The 18,398-nt window shown below is 41.2% G+C and overlaps 1 protein-coding gene across 1 annotated transcript in view; it reads left to right on the forward strand.

The window, feature by feature from the left end:
- LOC102818791 (cytosolic carboxypeptidase 4-like) overlaps positions 1–18,398 on the forward strand; it is a 1,058,651-nt gene that overhangs the window by 231,055 nt on the left and 809,198 nt on the right. The window contains 2 exon segments of the mRNA XM_006867161.1: positions 6,301–6,445; positions 15,039–15,192. Of these exon segments, the coding sequence (XP_006867223.1) occupies positions 6,301–6,445; positions 15,039–15,192 (299 nt within the window).

Here is an 18,398-nt window from a genome sequence, read left to right on the forward strand (position 1 = left end):
CTGCTTTATTTACCTCTCTCTAGTCTGTTTCTCCCTCTGCTATACGCAGCCGCACACCTTTCCTAGTTCTCTCCTAGCTCTGCTTTAACATAATCTTGGTGCTGAAGGGCAGTGGGAGGGAACTGCATGCTTAGAGCGGCCATGTAATACACAGCAGCTGATCTCTTCTGACATTTATCTCCTTTCGCGAGGGGAGATGGAACGGCTCACTCATGAAGATGAATGTCATACAAGAGCTCTGCCATCATGCATCCTTCCGTGGGATCTCAGGAGAGAGATTTGGTGTTATCTAGAATATTAGAAACGCTGCAGACACTGGGAAGCCTGGAGACTTGGCTGTTCTGCCTTATTAGACCCTGTTAAGTGAAATGATGCACTCTTGTTAAACAGAGCCATCGTCATTATAAGATTAGCTAATTCACTCTCGAGCTTGGTATTTGCTTATTTCATGCACACATGTAAAAAAAAATGACTTCCCAGCATATTTTAAAATACAAATGGAAATAGATTGAGTTCATAACTATGCATTTGTGTCCTTTGCTCCTTGCTTCATTGAAGGCCTTATGATTATAAAAGTGTAGAACCTTCCTGAGATAAATGGTTCAGAGAATGGGAAAGCAAAGAGGAACTTTTTAATGGTACAGTTGCTGGATCTATCTGCCCCATGCCATCTTGACCCAAGATGACCTATCAAAACATTGCTGTACCATCAGTTAGGAGTCACAGTGCCTGTTGGTCAGAGTAGAACTACCCCTGTATGGTTTATAAGGCTGTGATCTTTATGGTTTGGGCCCTGCTAGCAGTTCATAGTGGATTATGAACTGGGCTGCTAACCACAAGATCAGCCGTTTGAATCTACCAGTTACCCCACTGTGATAAAGATGACACTTTCTGCTCCCATAAAGATTTATAGCCTTGGAAACTCCATACAAGATCGCTATGAGTCAGAATCGACCAGAACTACACTACCACCACCCTAAGCAATCAATCTTTACCATAGAGATCTGCCATTTTTCCTGCAGATCAATTGATGGGTTCAAATCTGACCTTTTGGTTAGCAGCTTAAATAGGATCCTAGATCAATCCTAACTAAGATTCAACAAATCTGAGAAAACAAAAATAAGTCACAAGTATTGCTACAAAATTATAGTAACCTTAGAAGCCATGATTGCCAGACTTCATCTCTCATACCTTCAATCAGTATGAGACCAGACTCCAGAGAGAACATCATTCTTGGTAAAGTGGAAGGTCAGTGAAAAAGAGGAAGGCCCCCAACAAAATGGACTGGCACAGAGGCAGCAGCAATGGGCCCAAACATAGCAACGATTGTAATGTGGGTGCAGGATCCCGCAGTGTTTTGCTCTGTTGTTTATAAGATCACTATGTGTTGGTACTGACTCAATGGCACCTAACAACAACATTAAACAAAAATATCAAAATGTGAAGCTAGTTTTTCAACATATCCTCCATCTAGGTATATTCTTTTCTGAAAGTGGTGTTTCTATCCCTGTAACCATTCCCCGAAGAATTCTGCACTCTTCGATTTGTACCATGTCAAAACAGCAGTTTGGGCATCCACAAGGGACCGAACTTGGTTTCCTTTGAAATGTTCTTTGAGTTTTGGGAAACAAAAATATTTTGAAGGGCAATATCAGGGCTGTGTGGTATATGGGGTGAGGTTTCTCTATTAAATTCTCATAGGAGAGTCCTTACTATCCCCGAACTATGAGCAAATACATAGTCATAATGGAGAAAACTACATTCCTCAATGCAACTTTCTGGATCTTTTACTCGCCCATGCAGCTTTCCATTTTACAAGAAATTCTTCATGATAAGCTCCCATGATTGTCCTAGGTTTTCTGAAAAATATCTATGATGATTTTCCAATTGGATTCTTAAATAATTCCACCATAACTTTCTGAGCTGAACTCTCTGCTTTGAATTGAACAGACACAGTGTGACCTTGGGCAAATTTGACCTTGAAGAAAATGATGTAATTCTAATTCTCACTTTCCAGATCTGTAAAATGGAGAAAAGAGTGGTGGTAACATCATAGAGCTCTACTTAGGACTTGAGACAAAACACATGGGAAGCTTAGAACAATGTGTGGGACATGGTAACATTTCAGTTCAAGAATTATTAGCAATTATTATTGTTATTAATAATTAACAGAAATATTTTCTTTGAATCATACTGTTCTGCATCATTTTTACTCACTTATTAAAATCCACATGAATTTTTTTTCCTGTTATTTTAGACTCTACGCTTATAGCAATCATGATATATGAAGATCAAAACTTCAAATTTGTTTGTGAATAACTGCACAACAGATCTTTTTGTCTTCTTAGCCATTCCTAGTAGACAGATGATATAGTGAAAAAAAATATATATATATGGTCTTGAAGCTTGGCTTACACAAGATTTTGAATCCTGCCTCCCATAATTGCTGTAGACTTTTTCAAACATCTTTCTCTCTGAGAGTCTAAATTTTCCCTTCTGGAAAATGTATCTATAAGTACTTTCTTTGAAAGGATGCCATTACTATTAGAGATAATATATATTAAGTATACTAATAATTTTCCTTGAATCTTACATTCATTCTTTTTTTATTGAACATCTGCTTTGTCCAGGGACTGGGCAAAGCATGAAGATTCACAAATGAATAATCATAACCACTCTCCTGATGTGTTCAGACTGCTATGAGTTAAGAACATTGAAAAATGGAGCTACTAGAATAGGAAACACTTCAGTTGAGTCTTGAGGGATGAACAGGAGTTGGCTAAGTGAGGAGGAGAACAGGAGCTTTGCATAAATGACAAAGGAGACCTGGTGACCAACAGTTAAGCCCTTGATTGCTGATAGAAATGTTGGTGGTTCAAAACCACTGACCAGCTTGTGAAAGGAAGTTCTGGTGATATACTCTCATAAAGAGTACAGGCAAGAAAATGCAATGGGCAATTCTGCAATGTCACATGGGGTCATTATGAGTAAGATCTGACTTGATGCCACCTAACAATAGCGTATGTAAGAACTATTAAAACATACATAAAAGATGGATGTTCCTGACTTGCAAACATCCCTCAAAATGTTCACATCATAACTGAGGATAGGATCTCACTCTAGTTTGGACAAATGTTTGAAATGTAGAGAGCTAAGTGTTTCACTTTAGAGATCTGGAGTGAAGAAGATAGGCCTGTGAAGAATAAAGGTTTGTTGGAGGTTGAGTTGTCTCCTGGACACTTCCTACTATACAATACAGCCACTAATAGATGCCAGTGATCTAACTTGACATTTGCTTTCAGTTCAGCCAGAGTTTAGACTCTAGTCTAATAGTGAAACGTATTCTCCTTTAGTTGAAACTTCAAGCTGAAATAAACATTCTAGATCAAGTGACATTGTTTTTGCTTAAATTCCAGCAATCTGAAGACATTCTAGAAAAGGCTGGCTTTTCAATGGGGGAGTTTTTAGTTCTTACCCAAGAGAACCAGCTTCATCACGTTGCTAAGCTATAGCTGGTAGCTTGTTATGTGTGTGTGTTGGGGGATGGAGGAGGGTGAGAAGACAGATTTCATGTAGGAGAAACCACAAATTCCTTAACTTTTCCTTAAATCATTAGGACCTGGGCCCAGGGAAGCCCAACGCCTAGGAATGAACCCATTTTATGTCCCTTTCCATACTAAGTAGCTGCTCTTCTCCGGGAGCACATCTTTGCCTTGAACAGGGAATGAACATAGGGATAAATACGGCCATTTAAGCTTGTCACTTCCTCTCTTCCTTGCACTCTCCTGTGATTCAGTGGTGAAAGGTTGGATTTGCATAAGCTAAAAATGCTTGTGATGTGACTTCCAGTGTCCTTCATAGTGCTGTGGAAGACCTGAAAAGGTGCAAGGGCCGTGCCAAGTAAGACCCCTACCACCATCCACACAGTGGTATCTGGTACTCAAGTTAAGAGGCAGGCTCGGTCTGCACTGTTGGTAGAGGAACAGTGATGGGCCACTAGAAGTGTGCTTCCTCTTGCTTTTACATTCATGGGTGTGTATATGGTATATATGTGTGCGCCAGCCTTCTGGTGAAGGTCTGTTCTACATTTTTTTATTGGTTTTCCCTGGCTCATTTAATTTCAATTGGCCACTCCATTGTAGGGAGGTGTAATTGACCAGCACCTGTTTTTCAGTTAGGTGTTAACTGAAAGTGCATTTGCAGCGAAGTGCCACCCTTTCAAAGTGAATTCAGGGAAATAATCGAAGGTGGAGTGTATGCAGCAGACATGCTTTCTGAGCTACCATCTGTTTCTTTACACTGTCTTCAATAACCAGGGTATTAGATTTGGGAGAAACTGCAGAACTTTGGGGAAATCTGGAGAAAATATCAAGAGCCAGATGGCACCATGGGTGAAGACACCCCTTTTGAAGTTTCTATTCTTATAATCACAGAGAAAATGGGTTTTATTAACGTGATCATGCAAAGCTGTGTGGGGTCATCCTTAGGGGATTTACACTGTTATCGACTATTCTATATCTCTCAGAATAACCAAGGCTCTTGGCTGCCATGCTGGGGGAAGCTTGGGCAAGAAAAAAACGTATCAGACCAAAGTCAGTAGGACCACCAGCTTCCATCCTTACTTTCATAAATATTAAATAACCACAAGAAATAACACTGGATTTTCTATTTCTTCCTTTCTTGCTCACTTTTTGGCTTTGTTTAGGGTGAGGCATGAAAGTAGTAGAAAGGCAGAAAAGAATAATCTCTGTTTTTTTTTTTTTTTCTATTTTGCTAGAACACATCAGAATGATTATCTGCTGTTTCTTCCCTTTTCCTTTCCCTTTCTTCCAATAAAACCCAAAGCACAATGAACAAGTGAGCCAAGGTTTTAAATGCTCAAAGGTGAAATGACATCTTTTGGTGTCTGGGTGCATTTGACATTATGATGCAGTCTTGAGGACGGTATTTCTCAGGAAAGCCTGCACAGCTGTCGTAGCATCAACAGGCAAGGACCGAGTGTAACTGGCAGCATGTGGGGAAAATTTTGCTTGGAATACACTTTGGGGTTCAATTTACTTTGATGCTGTTCTCTGAAGGATCAAAATTGGTTCTTTATCTTTGACAAAGGGAAATGTGCACGCTCACGCTCTAAGAAATTGAACCACCCCAGGATGGGGGCGGCAAATGCAGTCCTTTGGGGAGAAATCTTTGTATAGTGGAAAAAACAAAAGCTTTGTAGACAGACAGATCTGGGTTCTAATCCTGTGTCTGCCATTTACTAGCCTTGTGAGGTTTGTCCATCTCATGGTAAACCCATGTGCAACAGAACGGAATGCTGTCCAGTCCTGGGCCGTCCCAGTGGTTGGATCAGACCATTGTGATGCAGAAGGTTTTCACTGGCTCGTTTTCGGAGGTAGATTGCTCAGACTTTCTTCTTGTTCGTCTTAGTCTGGAAGTTCTGTTGAAATCTGTGTAGCTTCATAGTAGCACATAACCCTTGATTGACAGATGGGTATTGGCTTGCATATGGTGGCTTGGCCTACATTTATTTTTGGGCTTCCCACATGGAAGGCAAGAATTCTACCACTGAGCCACCACTACCTCCGGATAGATAGTGTGGTTGTTGTTGTGAAGTGCTGCCGAGTCAGTTCCAACTCAGTGACCCTGTATAGGGTTTCTGAGGAGCGGCTGGTGAGTTTGAACTGGCGACTTTTTGGATCAAACCAACCTTATGCTGGAATTCTTATTCTACAGTGACATACCAGGACTCCTGATATGTAGTAAGATTACTAATAAATTCACTTATAACATTGTCTCAGGGGTGGGGTTGTAATGTTACAGTTTGAGGGGACAAGAATGTGTTGTGGCCTATGTTTTCTGGGGACAATCTGTGACATTAATTGTGTTCATCATATTCTTCAACCAAACTGTTATTTGACCTCAAATTTTTGCATCATCCTTAAGAGGTGTTCAGTGTCCCTTCAACAGTGAGTCCTAGTTCCAGTCTCCGTCCCCCAGACCCCTGGTAACCACTAATACACTTTGGTCTCTATATACTTGCAGTCTCCATATTTTTACCTACGTGGGGTTGTATAATGTTTGTCCTTTTATGGCTGACTTATTTCACTGAGCAGAATCTTTTCAAGGTTCATCCATGTTGCAGGCATCAGGACGGCATCTCTCTTGATGGATGAGTAATATTCCATTGTATGTAGGTAGCACATTTTGCTTTGAATGTGCTATGAGGTCACGTGAGATTTATAGTAGCTAAGGCCCTGACAGTTCCTCACCTCTCCCTCCTTTTCTTCTCTTTCTTAGAAATCATTATCGCCTGAATGCAGCTGCGACAGGCGGAGCCTCTGGGAAGTGCTATTACACCCTGACCTTCTCTGTCACCTTCCCACACAATGAGGATGTCTGCTACCTGGCCTACCACTATCCCTACACCTACACAGCTCTCATGGTAATGTCCTCATGGTAATAATGTCCACTTCACAGCATTTCCCTAGCAGGGATGACGCCTCCCTTAACACATCCGGGAGACATGGACATCCTAATGGAGGGATGTAGTCTGTCTCAAAGAGCAAGATTTTGTTGTTGTTAATGTGGTGGCTAGTCTCCATCCCTTGATAGAGCATGAGAAAGTGGCATGAAGCGCTCCTTGTATGCAGGTTGCATATGGGAGGAGGTGGCATTCTGTAGACCCAGTCTCCTTCCCTGGAAAGAGCAGGTGGATGAGATTTCTGGTGTGGTGCTGTTGGCTAATGCTCTGGATTGAAAAGTCCACTTGAGCTGGGAGGCCTGCAGTTCAAGTTCACCAGCTGCTCCTTGGAAACCCTATACAGGGTCCCTATGGGTCGCAACCCAACTCGACGGCACTTAACAACAACAACAACAACAAGAATAGCATGTAGTGCTCATTGAGTACGGGTGGTGGTAGCGTTGTGCCGTGGATCCGGTTCCGACCCATAGCGACCCTGTACAGGGTTTCCAAGGCTGTAAATCTTCACGGGAGCAGAAAGCCTCATCTTTCTCCCGCAGAACAGCTGGTAGTTTCGAACTGCTGACGTTGAGGTTCGCAGCCCGATTCATAACCGCTACGCTACCGGAGCTCCTTTTGAGTGCAGGAGGTAAGAGCATTTCCTAGAAAATTCAGCCAAGTCTTAGAAGAACGACCTGATGACTAGCTTCCAAAAAGTCACAACCATGAAAACCCTACGGGGCACAGTTGTACTCTGACATATACGGATGTGGCTGCCACGAGCCGTGACTGATGCTCTGACTAAAGGTGGTGGCGGTGGTGTTATCTCTGTAGAAGCTCCTGAGTGGCATAAACACTTAACGTGCTCACCTGCTAGCAGAAAGTTTGGATGTTTGAATGTACTCAGAGGTGTCGTAGAAGAAAGACTTCGTGACCTACTTCCAGGAAACACAGTTCTACTTTAACACACACGGGGTCACCACCATGAGTAAGAATCAATCGACTCAATAGCAACTGGTTCCTTTTTGTTGTTCTTTCTTTCTTTCTTTCTTTCTTTCTTTCTTTCTTTCTTTCTTTCTTTCTTTCTGTCTCTCTCTCTCTCTCTCTCTCTCTTTCTTTCTTTTTTTTCAAGCTTCAGTTATCAATTTAAGCATCAAGTAATCAGATTGGAGTGGGTGTATCAAGTTGAAATGGAGTGAAGCCATACAAACGCTCTCAGATGCTAAATGAAAAGATACCAAGGAGTTGAGAGGAGCGAAGCCGCAGACAACAGGTGATGGCTGGAAGCATTCCCTGGGTCTGGGAGCAAGCCGACACTTCAGCTTTCTAGGGGTTGCCATGGCCGTAAACTGAGTGGTAGTGGAATCCAGAGTGGACAATCCAAGGAGAAGAATAGAATGCTTTCTGAGTGGAACACCATGGACGTCCGCCCAGGCTAATAGTTCACCCTTCTAGGTTCCATTTAAGGGCTTGCAAAAGATTCCTCAGACAGGGTTCAGCAAACGGATTATTTAAACAGTGTAGTTTTCCATTATTTGAAGGAGTTGGCAAATTCTTTCCCCTAGCTATTTCATGGATATCCGGAGGATTAATGAACTACGTATCTTCTATAAAGCACTTTCATTATCTTGGTGAATGCAAAATGTTATTAGCATATTTATACTAAGATGTGTGTGAATGCATATATCACTTAGCCTGAAGGATGGGAATTTTCATTTGAAGTCTGATAGAGTGTTGGAAAAGATAATAACCAAGAGTATCTCTCCCTTCACAAGAAATGTTCAGGTGCAGATGAAAATGGTTCTCCATCGAGAAGGTAGATCTGAAACCACTTGGCTAACTACTTCATGAAAGTGCATCTGCCCTTCTCCCCATCTGTTGCCTTGCCTAAAGAGATATTTTTACTGTTTCCCAGATTGCAAAAGATGAACAACTAGTATTATTTGTGTATCACACTTAAAGAGTTGAAGAAATTGATCCAAGAAATGTGTATCATAAGCCATGCTGTAGCAAACCGTGTTTGTTACAAAACATGTTTGTTGCCTTTAGGGACACAGAACAGGCAAAACTCATGATCCCTCCAACAGCTGTTTTTATTGTTTCGACTGTGAAGCACTGCATATGAAAAGTGTTCTAGGGAAAAGAATTCTTTTTTGATTATATTTTGTCTTTCCCGGTGTGGGACTAGGCCTTTTTTTTTTTTTGCTTGTTAGACTATCTTGCACCCTGTTGAGATTCTTGGTAGCAGCTAGTACAAAACTTTAGAACTCAGGTATTCGGGGAGTTGTCTAATTCCTCCTTATCATGTATAGATGCAGAAACTCAGGCCTAGAAATCCTAGTGGTCTAACTAGTGGCCAAGAAGGGAACAGAGCACAGGTATTTGGCATCTATTTCTGTGGTTTTCCTATTTCAACGCAGATGAAGCTCAAAAGAATTTCTGATCTGGGGTCAAATCAGTGTTATTACATGCTAACACATACCATGTTGTTGTCAGCTAGTAGCTTAGGTTAAATTCTCTAGAGAAGAAAAACCAGTGAAATACACACACACGAAAGGATTTCAAAAAAGTTTATGGAAAACGCCATTATCTTTTAATTGAATGAACAGCTATTTTTTCCAGAAAGCGTTTGCCATACCCTCGTGTGTATGTGTGTGTGTGTGTGTGTGTTTCACTGGCTTTGCTTATATATATTTATAAAGAAAGAGAGAGGCTTATGGCAAGGAAATGGCTCATACAATAATTGAGGCCTGTGTGACTTCTCCCAGGAACTTTTTCCTCCAGTCTTGGATGGAGTCGCACATTCCATAAAGCACACTAGTCACTTTTAGTTTGGGACATGCAATATGTTTTCTGAGCCTTTGTATGTGTAAGAATGCATTGCTTCTGAGCAAAACCTGGGTTGGATGTAGGTTTATTGAATTGTAATTCTAACTTTGAAATTTTAAGTAGTACTTCATTTACTATGGCATCTAGATTGCAGAGGGAAGTATGAGGATGGGCCAAGAGTGATTCTGTGTATAGCTACATGCACATGCATGTAGGTTTATCTACATACACATACAAATACACACATACTATTCAGAGTATTCTAACTGTGGGGTTCAATTCCCTTTCTTCTCAATGAAAAGTAGTGATGTTGGGTTCAGATCACTAATGACAAGACTAGACATTGTCTTGAATGAAATCTACATATTCCTAAGAAAGGATATGGGGCAGGCAATGACACATCCTGTAGAGAAAAGTAATAGTGAAGGTCAATGGACTCCCAGGTATGGCTCCTTGGACCCAGTCACTCTTCCCAAGGAGTGCATGTGGTCATGAGAGGTAAGGCCGAGTCACCATGGTCATCTCTGCTTAAGAAATCCATCAGTTCTAGAGTTAATCAGTTCTAGGGTGTGTGTGTGTCATTGGAGACCCCTGGGGTATGTGACTGTGGCCTCTTCAATGCAGCTGCCTCTCATCAGTACCTACTATGCATCCCTCAAGGACCATTCATAATAGTCAAGTACAGAGATGTGATCTGACACACATGCTTCAATTGAATTCTCATTTATCTGGAATCTATTAAAAGCATACTCCTTAATCCAAATGTTGGCACCCCAAAACATCACCAGAACATCCGATTAATGAGATAAAGTTAAGCTTATTGTTTACCCTGGGATTTCAAACAGAATAATGGTTCCCCATAGATATCCATCTCCTAACTCCCCGAAACTGTCAATATATAATCATATATGCAAAAGAGACTTTGCATGTGACATAAATTAAGGATCTAAGATCCTGGTGTGGCACTGCGGGTTAATGAGCTGGACTGCAAAGTTATCTGAACCACAAGGTTGGCTGTTCAAACTCACCAGCTGCTCCTCAGAAACCCTATACAGGGTCACTGCGATATGCAGATGATACAACCTTGATCGCTGAAAGTGAAGAGGACTTGAAACATTTACTTATGAAGATTAAAGAGCACAGCCTTCGATATGGATTGCATCTCAATGTCAAGAAAACAAAAGTCCTCACCACTGGACCAATAAACAACATTCTTATCAATGGAGAAAGGATTGAAGTTGTCAAGGACTTCATTCTTCTTGGATCAAGTATCAACACTCGCGGAAGTAGCAGTCAAGAGATCAGACGACGTATTGCACTGGGCAAATCTGCTGCACAGGAACTTTTTAAAGTATTGAAGAGCAGAGATGTCAGCTTGAGGACTAGGGTGCGCCTGACCCAGGCCATTGTGTTTTCAATAGCCTCATATGGATGCGAAAGCTGGACAGTGAATAAAGAGGATCGTAGAAGAATTGATGCCTTTGAGTTGTGGTGTTGGAGGAGAATACTGAGGGTGCCATGGACTGCCAAAAGAACCAATAGATCTGTTTTGGAAGAAGTGCAGCCAGAGTGCTCCTTGGAGGCCAGGATGGCTAAGCTTCGTCTCTCCTACTTTGGACATGTAGTCCGGAGGAAACAATCGTTGGAGAAGGATGTCATGCTGGGTAGGGTGGAGGGTCAGAGAAAAAGAGGAAGACCTCCAACGAGATGGATCGGCCAGGTGGCATCATTGATGGACTCGGGGGTGGCAGCGGTGGTGAGGTTGGCCCAGGATCGAGCATTGTTTCGTTCTGCTGTGCATGGGGTCGCTATGAGTCGGTTCCGACTCGATGGCACCTGACAACAACAACAACATGGGTCAGAACCGACTCAACGACACTCAACAACAACAACAACAAGATGGGAGAAGATCCTGAATTATCAGAGTGAACCCAATGTAATCCTAAAGTTCCTTATAAATGAAAGAGGTAGACAGGAGACCCAAAATCAGAGACAGAGACAGTACAGGGAGGCAGAGGTCAGAGTGCCGCTACTACTGGCTGTGTAGATGGAGGAAGGAGCAGAATGTGGTGGATTCTAGAAACTGGACAAGTCCAGGAAATAAATTCTCCCCTGGAGAGTGCAGCTTGCCAGCACTTTGAGTTTTGCCTGAGTTCCGGAGCTGTGAGAGAACAGATTGGGTCACCTTAAGCTCCTATGTCTGTGATAGTTAGTTGTAGCATCAACAGGAAACAAATACATCCAGCAAGGGAGAATGCTATTTAGCAGTTTAAATAGTGCTCCCATAGTATCTCAGCGGGAGGCACCCAAAGCTAGGGTACTTACTGAGACTTTTAAAGTTGGTATTTTATCTGGCTTAAAGTTGTATTTTCCTGTGAGAACTTGATAAAGGTTGAATAACAATCATAATATGATTGTTTAGGATGAGTTGTTGTTGTTGTTTTAAAGTGCCATTGAATAGGTTCCAACTCATGGTGAGCCTGTTTAGGATTTCCAAGGATCAATCAATCAGCTGATGAGTTTGAAGCCCTGACCTTGGGGTTCAAACTGACCTTGCAGTCCAATGTATGATCCCGCAGTGCCACACAAGGACTCCATTAGGATGAGTTGTCCTTGTTGTTAAGCACAGTTGACTCGGTTCCAACTCATACAGACCCTGCAGAGGGTTTCCAAGGAGTGGCTGGTGAGCTTGAACGGCCAACCTTGTGGTTCAAACCGACCTTTAGTCCAGTGTATTAACCCACAGCGCCATACCAGGAATCCCATTAGGATGAGTAGAGGGGTTCAAAAAATCTTATATCAAAGTGTTGATTGATACTTTTCATTGAAGAATTCATTGGTCTTTGGAGATGTTTCTGGAATGAACTAATTTATATCTTTTATTTGCTTGCGGAAGGGTTTTTGGGATTAGTAAAATCATGCTGATGGAAAGAAGAGAATGATGCAGTCCTGTTAGAAAGTAAACTGTATGAAAGTAAATGACTTTGGCTCTCAATTGTGCCCCCAGGGCTCCTTTAGGTTCTCAATTGTAAAGCAAGATGTGATTTTCAGTTGCCCTTGAAATTAGCAAAAAGCACACAGACACATCTGGTAATATTTTCTTATATTGGGATGTTTCTTTTGCCTTGAAATACAAAAATATTTTGCTATGGTTTTGTTGTTGGTGTCGATGAGTCAATTCCAAGTAATAGAAACTCTGTATAGGGTTTCTGAGACTTTATATCTTAGGGGGATCAGAAAGCCTCAACTTTCTCCCAAGGAGCGGCTGATGGGCTCAAACTGTGAATGTTGTGATTCACAGTCCAGGGATTGATATTTATATGGAGCCTTCCCATTCCATATAAAAGAAATGTTTTTCTAGTTTCTTGATTGATTTGTTTTCTATTGCTGCTATAACAAATTGCCACACGTTTTCTATCCTTAACAATAAAGAATTATGATCTTACCGTTTGGTAGATTAGATGTTCAACATGGGTCTCACTGGGCCAAAACCCAGGATGTTGGCAGGGTTTGTTCCTTCTGGAGACCCTTGGGGAGAAACATTGTCTTTTCTTTCTCAACTTCCAGAGGCTGTCTGCATTTCTTGGCTCCTTACCCATTCCTATTCAAGCCAGCAATGGAAGGTTGAAGCTTTCTTATGCTGTTATCCCACTCATTCTCTGATTCTAAGGATTTATGATTGTGAGACTTGGTGGAGAAATGATTGACCAGTTGGCTGCTAACCAATAGGCTGGTGGTTACAGCAGGTGATCTGCTTCTGTAAAGATGACTGTCTAGGAAACACTATGGACTAGTTCTACTCTATCACTTGGGGTAGCATGAGTCAAAGTTGACTGGATGCACACACTACTAACATGACTAGCCTGAGTCCAGCTGAATAATGAAGGATAAGCTCCTCATCTCAAGGTCCTTAATCTTAAACACACTTGCAAAAGAGACCCTTATGCCATGGATGAAAACATACGGCATGAGTTCTGAAGATTAGGGTGTGAACAACTTTGAGGACCAGTATTTTACCTACCACACCAGTAGTAAGTCCTCTTTACATGTAAACTCTTTTTCTACCTTTTGAGGGCACTGCTCTCCTTTTATATGCTAAAATATTTTCATAGAATTGATATTTGCTTTTCTTTCATTTGTCTAGCAGGCTTGTAATTTGTCAACAAACAATAAGGGTAGTTTCCCCTTGGCCTTGTTAATATGTACTCAGTGGTTCTTAAGTTTTAGGTCGTAAGCTGAGAAGATAATTTTTTTTTTACACTTGTGCTCTGGAGGCCCAACCTTCCTGTCTTAAGTGTGAAGTCATTGTGTCTCCTCTGTCAGAGCATACAGTTGAAATGGAGAAAATATTTTTCATTCTTCATGCCTGAAGATATTTACAAAAATGTCTCCAGAGTCTATAAAGATTGTTGACTAACTGTCCAATGGCTATTCCATTTTTGTATATGTCTGTGTTTTATTTTTATTTTTCAGTGTGTATTTAAATGGAAAGGTCTGGGAAAAGTTAGTTGTTACCAGCTAATTGCTCTCTTGGAGTCCCTGGGTGGTTTAAATGGTTAATGGACTTGGATGCTAACTCAAAGATTGGAAGTTTGAGTTTAGCTAGAGGTGTCTTAGAAGAAAAGTTTGGCAATAATACACTTCAGAAAAACTCAGCTAAAAAATAACTGTGAAACAATGGAAATGTTTTTCCATCGAGAAGGTATATACTTTGACATACGTGGGGCTAGCACAGACAGAATTGACTCCGAGGCAATTTGTACTGATACTGTTGTTGTTGTTGAGTGTTGTAGAGTTGGTTCTGACTCCTAGCTACCCTGTGTTATGCATTCGAGGAGATTAGGGTGTGAACAACCACCAAGCTTGCAGTTCAATCTGACCTTGTGGTCAAGTGCTTATCCTACAGCATCACAACAGGACCCATTGGATTAATCGCTTTCTATATTCCTTCAACATGCTCACAAATCCTCCTTACATTATTTCGTTCTGAAAAACTGTCTTCTGCTTTGTCATGTTCCCAAGTTCTCTAGGAATGCTTGATCTTCATGGTAGCCACTTTTCCATATGCTGTGGCGATGGAAAGAATGCTTTGCTCATCTGCACTTTTGTTTTCACACATCTTGAAAACAGCTCTATTTCTGCATAAGAAACATGCAAGAATGATATTTCTTGTTTGGCATCATTGACCATCTAGGTAGCGATTACCCATTTCTGTTGGTTTGATTCTAACTTGTAGGGTTTTCAAGGCTATAAATGTTTATGGAAGTAGACTACAATATCCTTCTCTCATAGAATGGCTAGTGGGTTTTAATCCTGATTTTCAGTTAGAGGCTGACATTTCACCATTGTACCATCTGGGCTCCTTTGTTGTTGTTGCTAAGTGTCATTGAGTCAGTTCTGACTCACAGTGACCCTGTATAGGGTTTCCAAGACATACTGGTGGGTTTGAACTACCAACCTTTTGGTAAGCACTCCTTTATTTATCCTACAGTGCCACACTAGGACACCAGGACTAAAGGGCTTCTTAGTTAGCAATAACAAAACAAAACATACAACTCACTGCTATAGAGAAGATTCTAATTCATTGCAGTTATCACTTCATGCTAAGGATTGGGAAAACTAGGCTAACAAAAATATTTCTAAATGGTAAGGAGCTAATACAAATGTTAACTGTTGTTGCTAAAGTCTACTATTAGTATTACCAAAACTATTAATAATTTAGACATCTTTTTCATTTCTGCCATAGACTCATCTTGATATGCTGGAAAAAAGTGTCAACCCCAAACAGGTCTACTTCCGGCAGGAGACACTCTGCCAGACTTTGGGAGGGAATGCTTGTCCACTGGTGACAATCACAGCCATGCCCGAGTCAAGGAGCACTGATCATCTAGAGCAGTTCCGTAAGTAAAATGATGACCTTCTTCTTTGAAGATTTGACTAAGGATGTACTTTACAGCCTTGGAAACACTCTGTCCTTCTTAGCTCAAAAATTCTCTTAAAAATGGGAAACTCATTTATTTCTGTAGAAACACACTTCCAACCCTTCTTGGTGTGAAACAAAGGGTAAATATGAATGTCTCTTTCTTGGTAAAGGGAGAGAGAAAAAAAAAAAAAAGATTTTGCAGTGCAGGGAAGGTAGTAGTGACTCGTTGGAGTTGAGATAATTTACTACTGACAGTCACAACCTTTCCTAAAACAGGTGCAAGACTAAAACTAACCTCTAATCCAAGGGTTTTTCTTACCACCATTACATTATTATGACTGTCAGTCAAGATTTGGAAAGGATGGAAGTTGAACTTGAAATCCTCCCTGAAGATTCTTCTTGATAATCCGAAGACCCTTTGGAGCTGAAGAGCTGACATTGTGGAGGAGCATTTTGTCAATATCAACAACAAAAACACAGCAAGTGCCCCTAAATGTTCAAACCCTGCACACCAGTGTACTGTACATGTGAACTCTTGACAGTGTCTCCCAACACAGTTCCAGAGTTTCAACAACACACAGAAAGAGTAATGCTTTGAAATACCAACAAGTTTGGAACTTGGAAGGAAAGATTTGGGAATAAAATTGTAGCTAATTTATCCCCACAAGATACAGCCTCACCTGATGAAGTGATAACTGCATTTCGGTGACTCTTTGGTGATAAGGAATATAATTTCTCACACCTCATCAGCATCTGACAATGCATGCTTAACAAGCTGGCTAATCAACAACTGATTATCCCATCGGAATTAACGAGGCCCTAAAATGCTTTAATGAATAATAAGGGATTTTTTAAAAATTCTCCTATGTGTTATATGCATTTAAGAGCAATTTTCCTAACAGTCAGCGACTCCTCTGCACCACAGATGAGCAGTAGTTGGGAGTTAAAGATAGCAATTTGTTCACTGCAACCCTCACTGAACAATTGTTTATTTAAGAAAGTGCATCTCTGCAAGGCTGTGATTTGCAGGTTTCGTTTCTAAAGAGGAGGTGATGGGAATCCCGACGCAAAATGTTTTTCTCTTTATGCTGATGCCGGTGCTTTTGTTGATGATACAACTACAGAGATCTTTACTACTTTAAGAAGAAGATTTGAAATATGGTATAACCCCTAGGTAATTTGGCATGCTAGGAAATAATTCAATTTTTTAATAAAAAGAAACTAAAAGCAATTGAGAAAACATTATCACCTTATATGACTCAAAGGAAGCTTGTTTCTGGGTATTCTGTAAGACTGTTTTTGTTAAGTGCTGTTGAGTCATTTGAGACTCATAGCAACCTATGAGTATACATTTTTTTTTTTTCAAATGTATAGGGTTTTTCCAAGGAGTGCCTGTTGGGTTTGAACCACCAACCATGTGGTTAGCGGTCTAGTACTTATCTTACACAGCCACACCAGGACTCTGTAAGAGTGTTGTTATTAGGTGCCATTGAGTTGGAACCGACTCATAGCGACCCTATGCACAACAGAATGAAACACTGCCTGATCCTGGGCCAACTTCACTACTGTTGCCATGCTTGAGTCCATCGATGCTGCCATTTAGCCAATCCATCTCATTGGGGATCTTCCTTTTTTTCTCTGACCCTCCACTTTACCAAACATGATATCCTTCTGCAGCGAATGGTCCCTCCTGATAATATGTCTGAAGTATGAGAGACAAAGTTTGGCCATCCTGGCCTCCAAGGAGGCACTCTGGCTGCACTTCTTCCAAAATGGATCTATTGGTTCTTTTGGCAACGCATGGCACTTTCAATATTCTCTGCCAACACCATAACTCAAAAGCATCAATTCTTCTATGGTCTTCCTTATTCACTGTCCATCTTTTGCATGCATATGAGGTTATTGAAAATACCATGGCTTGGGTCAGGCACACTTTAGTCCTCAAGCTGACATGTTTGCTCTTCAGCACTTTAAAAAGGTCTTGTGCAGCAGATTTACCTAACGCAATACGTTGTTTGATTAGTTGTAATAAATTAATCTGTAAGATTAGTTGTAATAAATTAATACTCATGAATCATTACAATTTAAACATATGCTAATATGTCAGTTCGTGCTCCTCTAAAGAGTCCTGGTGTGGGGCTGTGGGTTAATGCGCCAGACTGCAAAGCCACTTGAACTGCAAGGTCGGTGGTTCAAGCTCACCAGCTGCTCCTTGGAAACACTATACAGGGTTGCTATGGGTTGGAACCGACTCAACGGCACTTAACAACAACGACGAAGAGTCCTAGTGTGGCGCTGTGGGATACAGCCCTGGACTGCAAGGTTAATTTGAACCACAAGGTCGGTGGTTCAAATCCATCAGCCAGTCCTTAGAAATCCTATATGTGGTTGCTATGAGTTGGAATCAACTCATTGGCACTTGACAACAACAACAGCAAAGAGGTATCCTGGGTAGGAGTAGGGAGGACTCCTATGATGGCCAGCTGAGCACTATTGAATTTTCTACTTGGCAGAGTGGACTTGCAAGTACCTTTCATGGTGTTGGAGCGTGAGGTTGTTACTAAGTGAAAGGACTAATGAAGGTGGGATCATGGCTGTGTCACCTGTATAGTTGAGCAAGTTCTGACCTTAGAAGAGCGTCACACTGTAGTGCTCTACTGTCTCCATCTTATACTTTTTAACACATTTTGAACAAAGTCCTCAAAATTTCATATGGTCCTGAGTCTAAACAGATCATAAGTGGTAAAGTCTTTTATCCCTCCCAGGCTACCATCCTCTCTTTTCAAGCCCTGTAAGAAGAGTTCCAAACTCTTTTTCCAACTTACTTGCATGAATTATGTAGCTGCTTGTTACTTTTTATACTGTGGGTTGATATCAGGACCCCGATTTTACAGATGAAGCGAGTGAGATTTTGTTGTTGTTAGGTGCCATCGAGTTGGTACTGACTCATGGAGACCCTATGCACAAAGAAACACTACCTGGTCCTATGCCAACCTCACAATCATTTGAGCCCATTGCTGTTGCCACTGTGCTAATCCATCTCGTTTGGGATCTTCCTCTCTTTCTTCGACCCTTCACTTGGCTATACATGATATTCTTCTTCAAGAATTGGTTCTTCCTGATAATATGTCCAAAGTATGAGAGAAATCTCGCCATCCTGGCTTCCAAGGAGCACTATGGCTG

Source organism: Chrysochloris asiatica, unplaced genomic scaffold (genome assembly GCF_000296735.1).
Source record: "Chrysochloris asiatica unplaced genomic scaffold, ChrAsi1.0 scaffold00101, whole genome shotgun sequence".
Taxonomy (NCBI): domain Eukaryota; kingdom Metazoa; phylum Chordata; class Mammalia; order Afrosoricida; family Chrysochloridae; genus Chrysochloris; species Chrysochloris asiatica.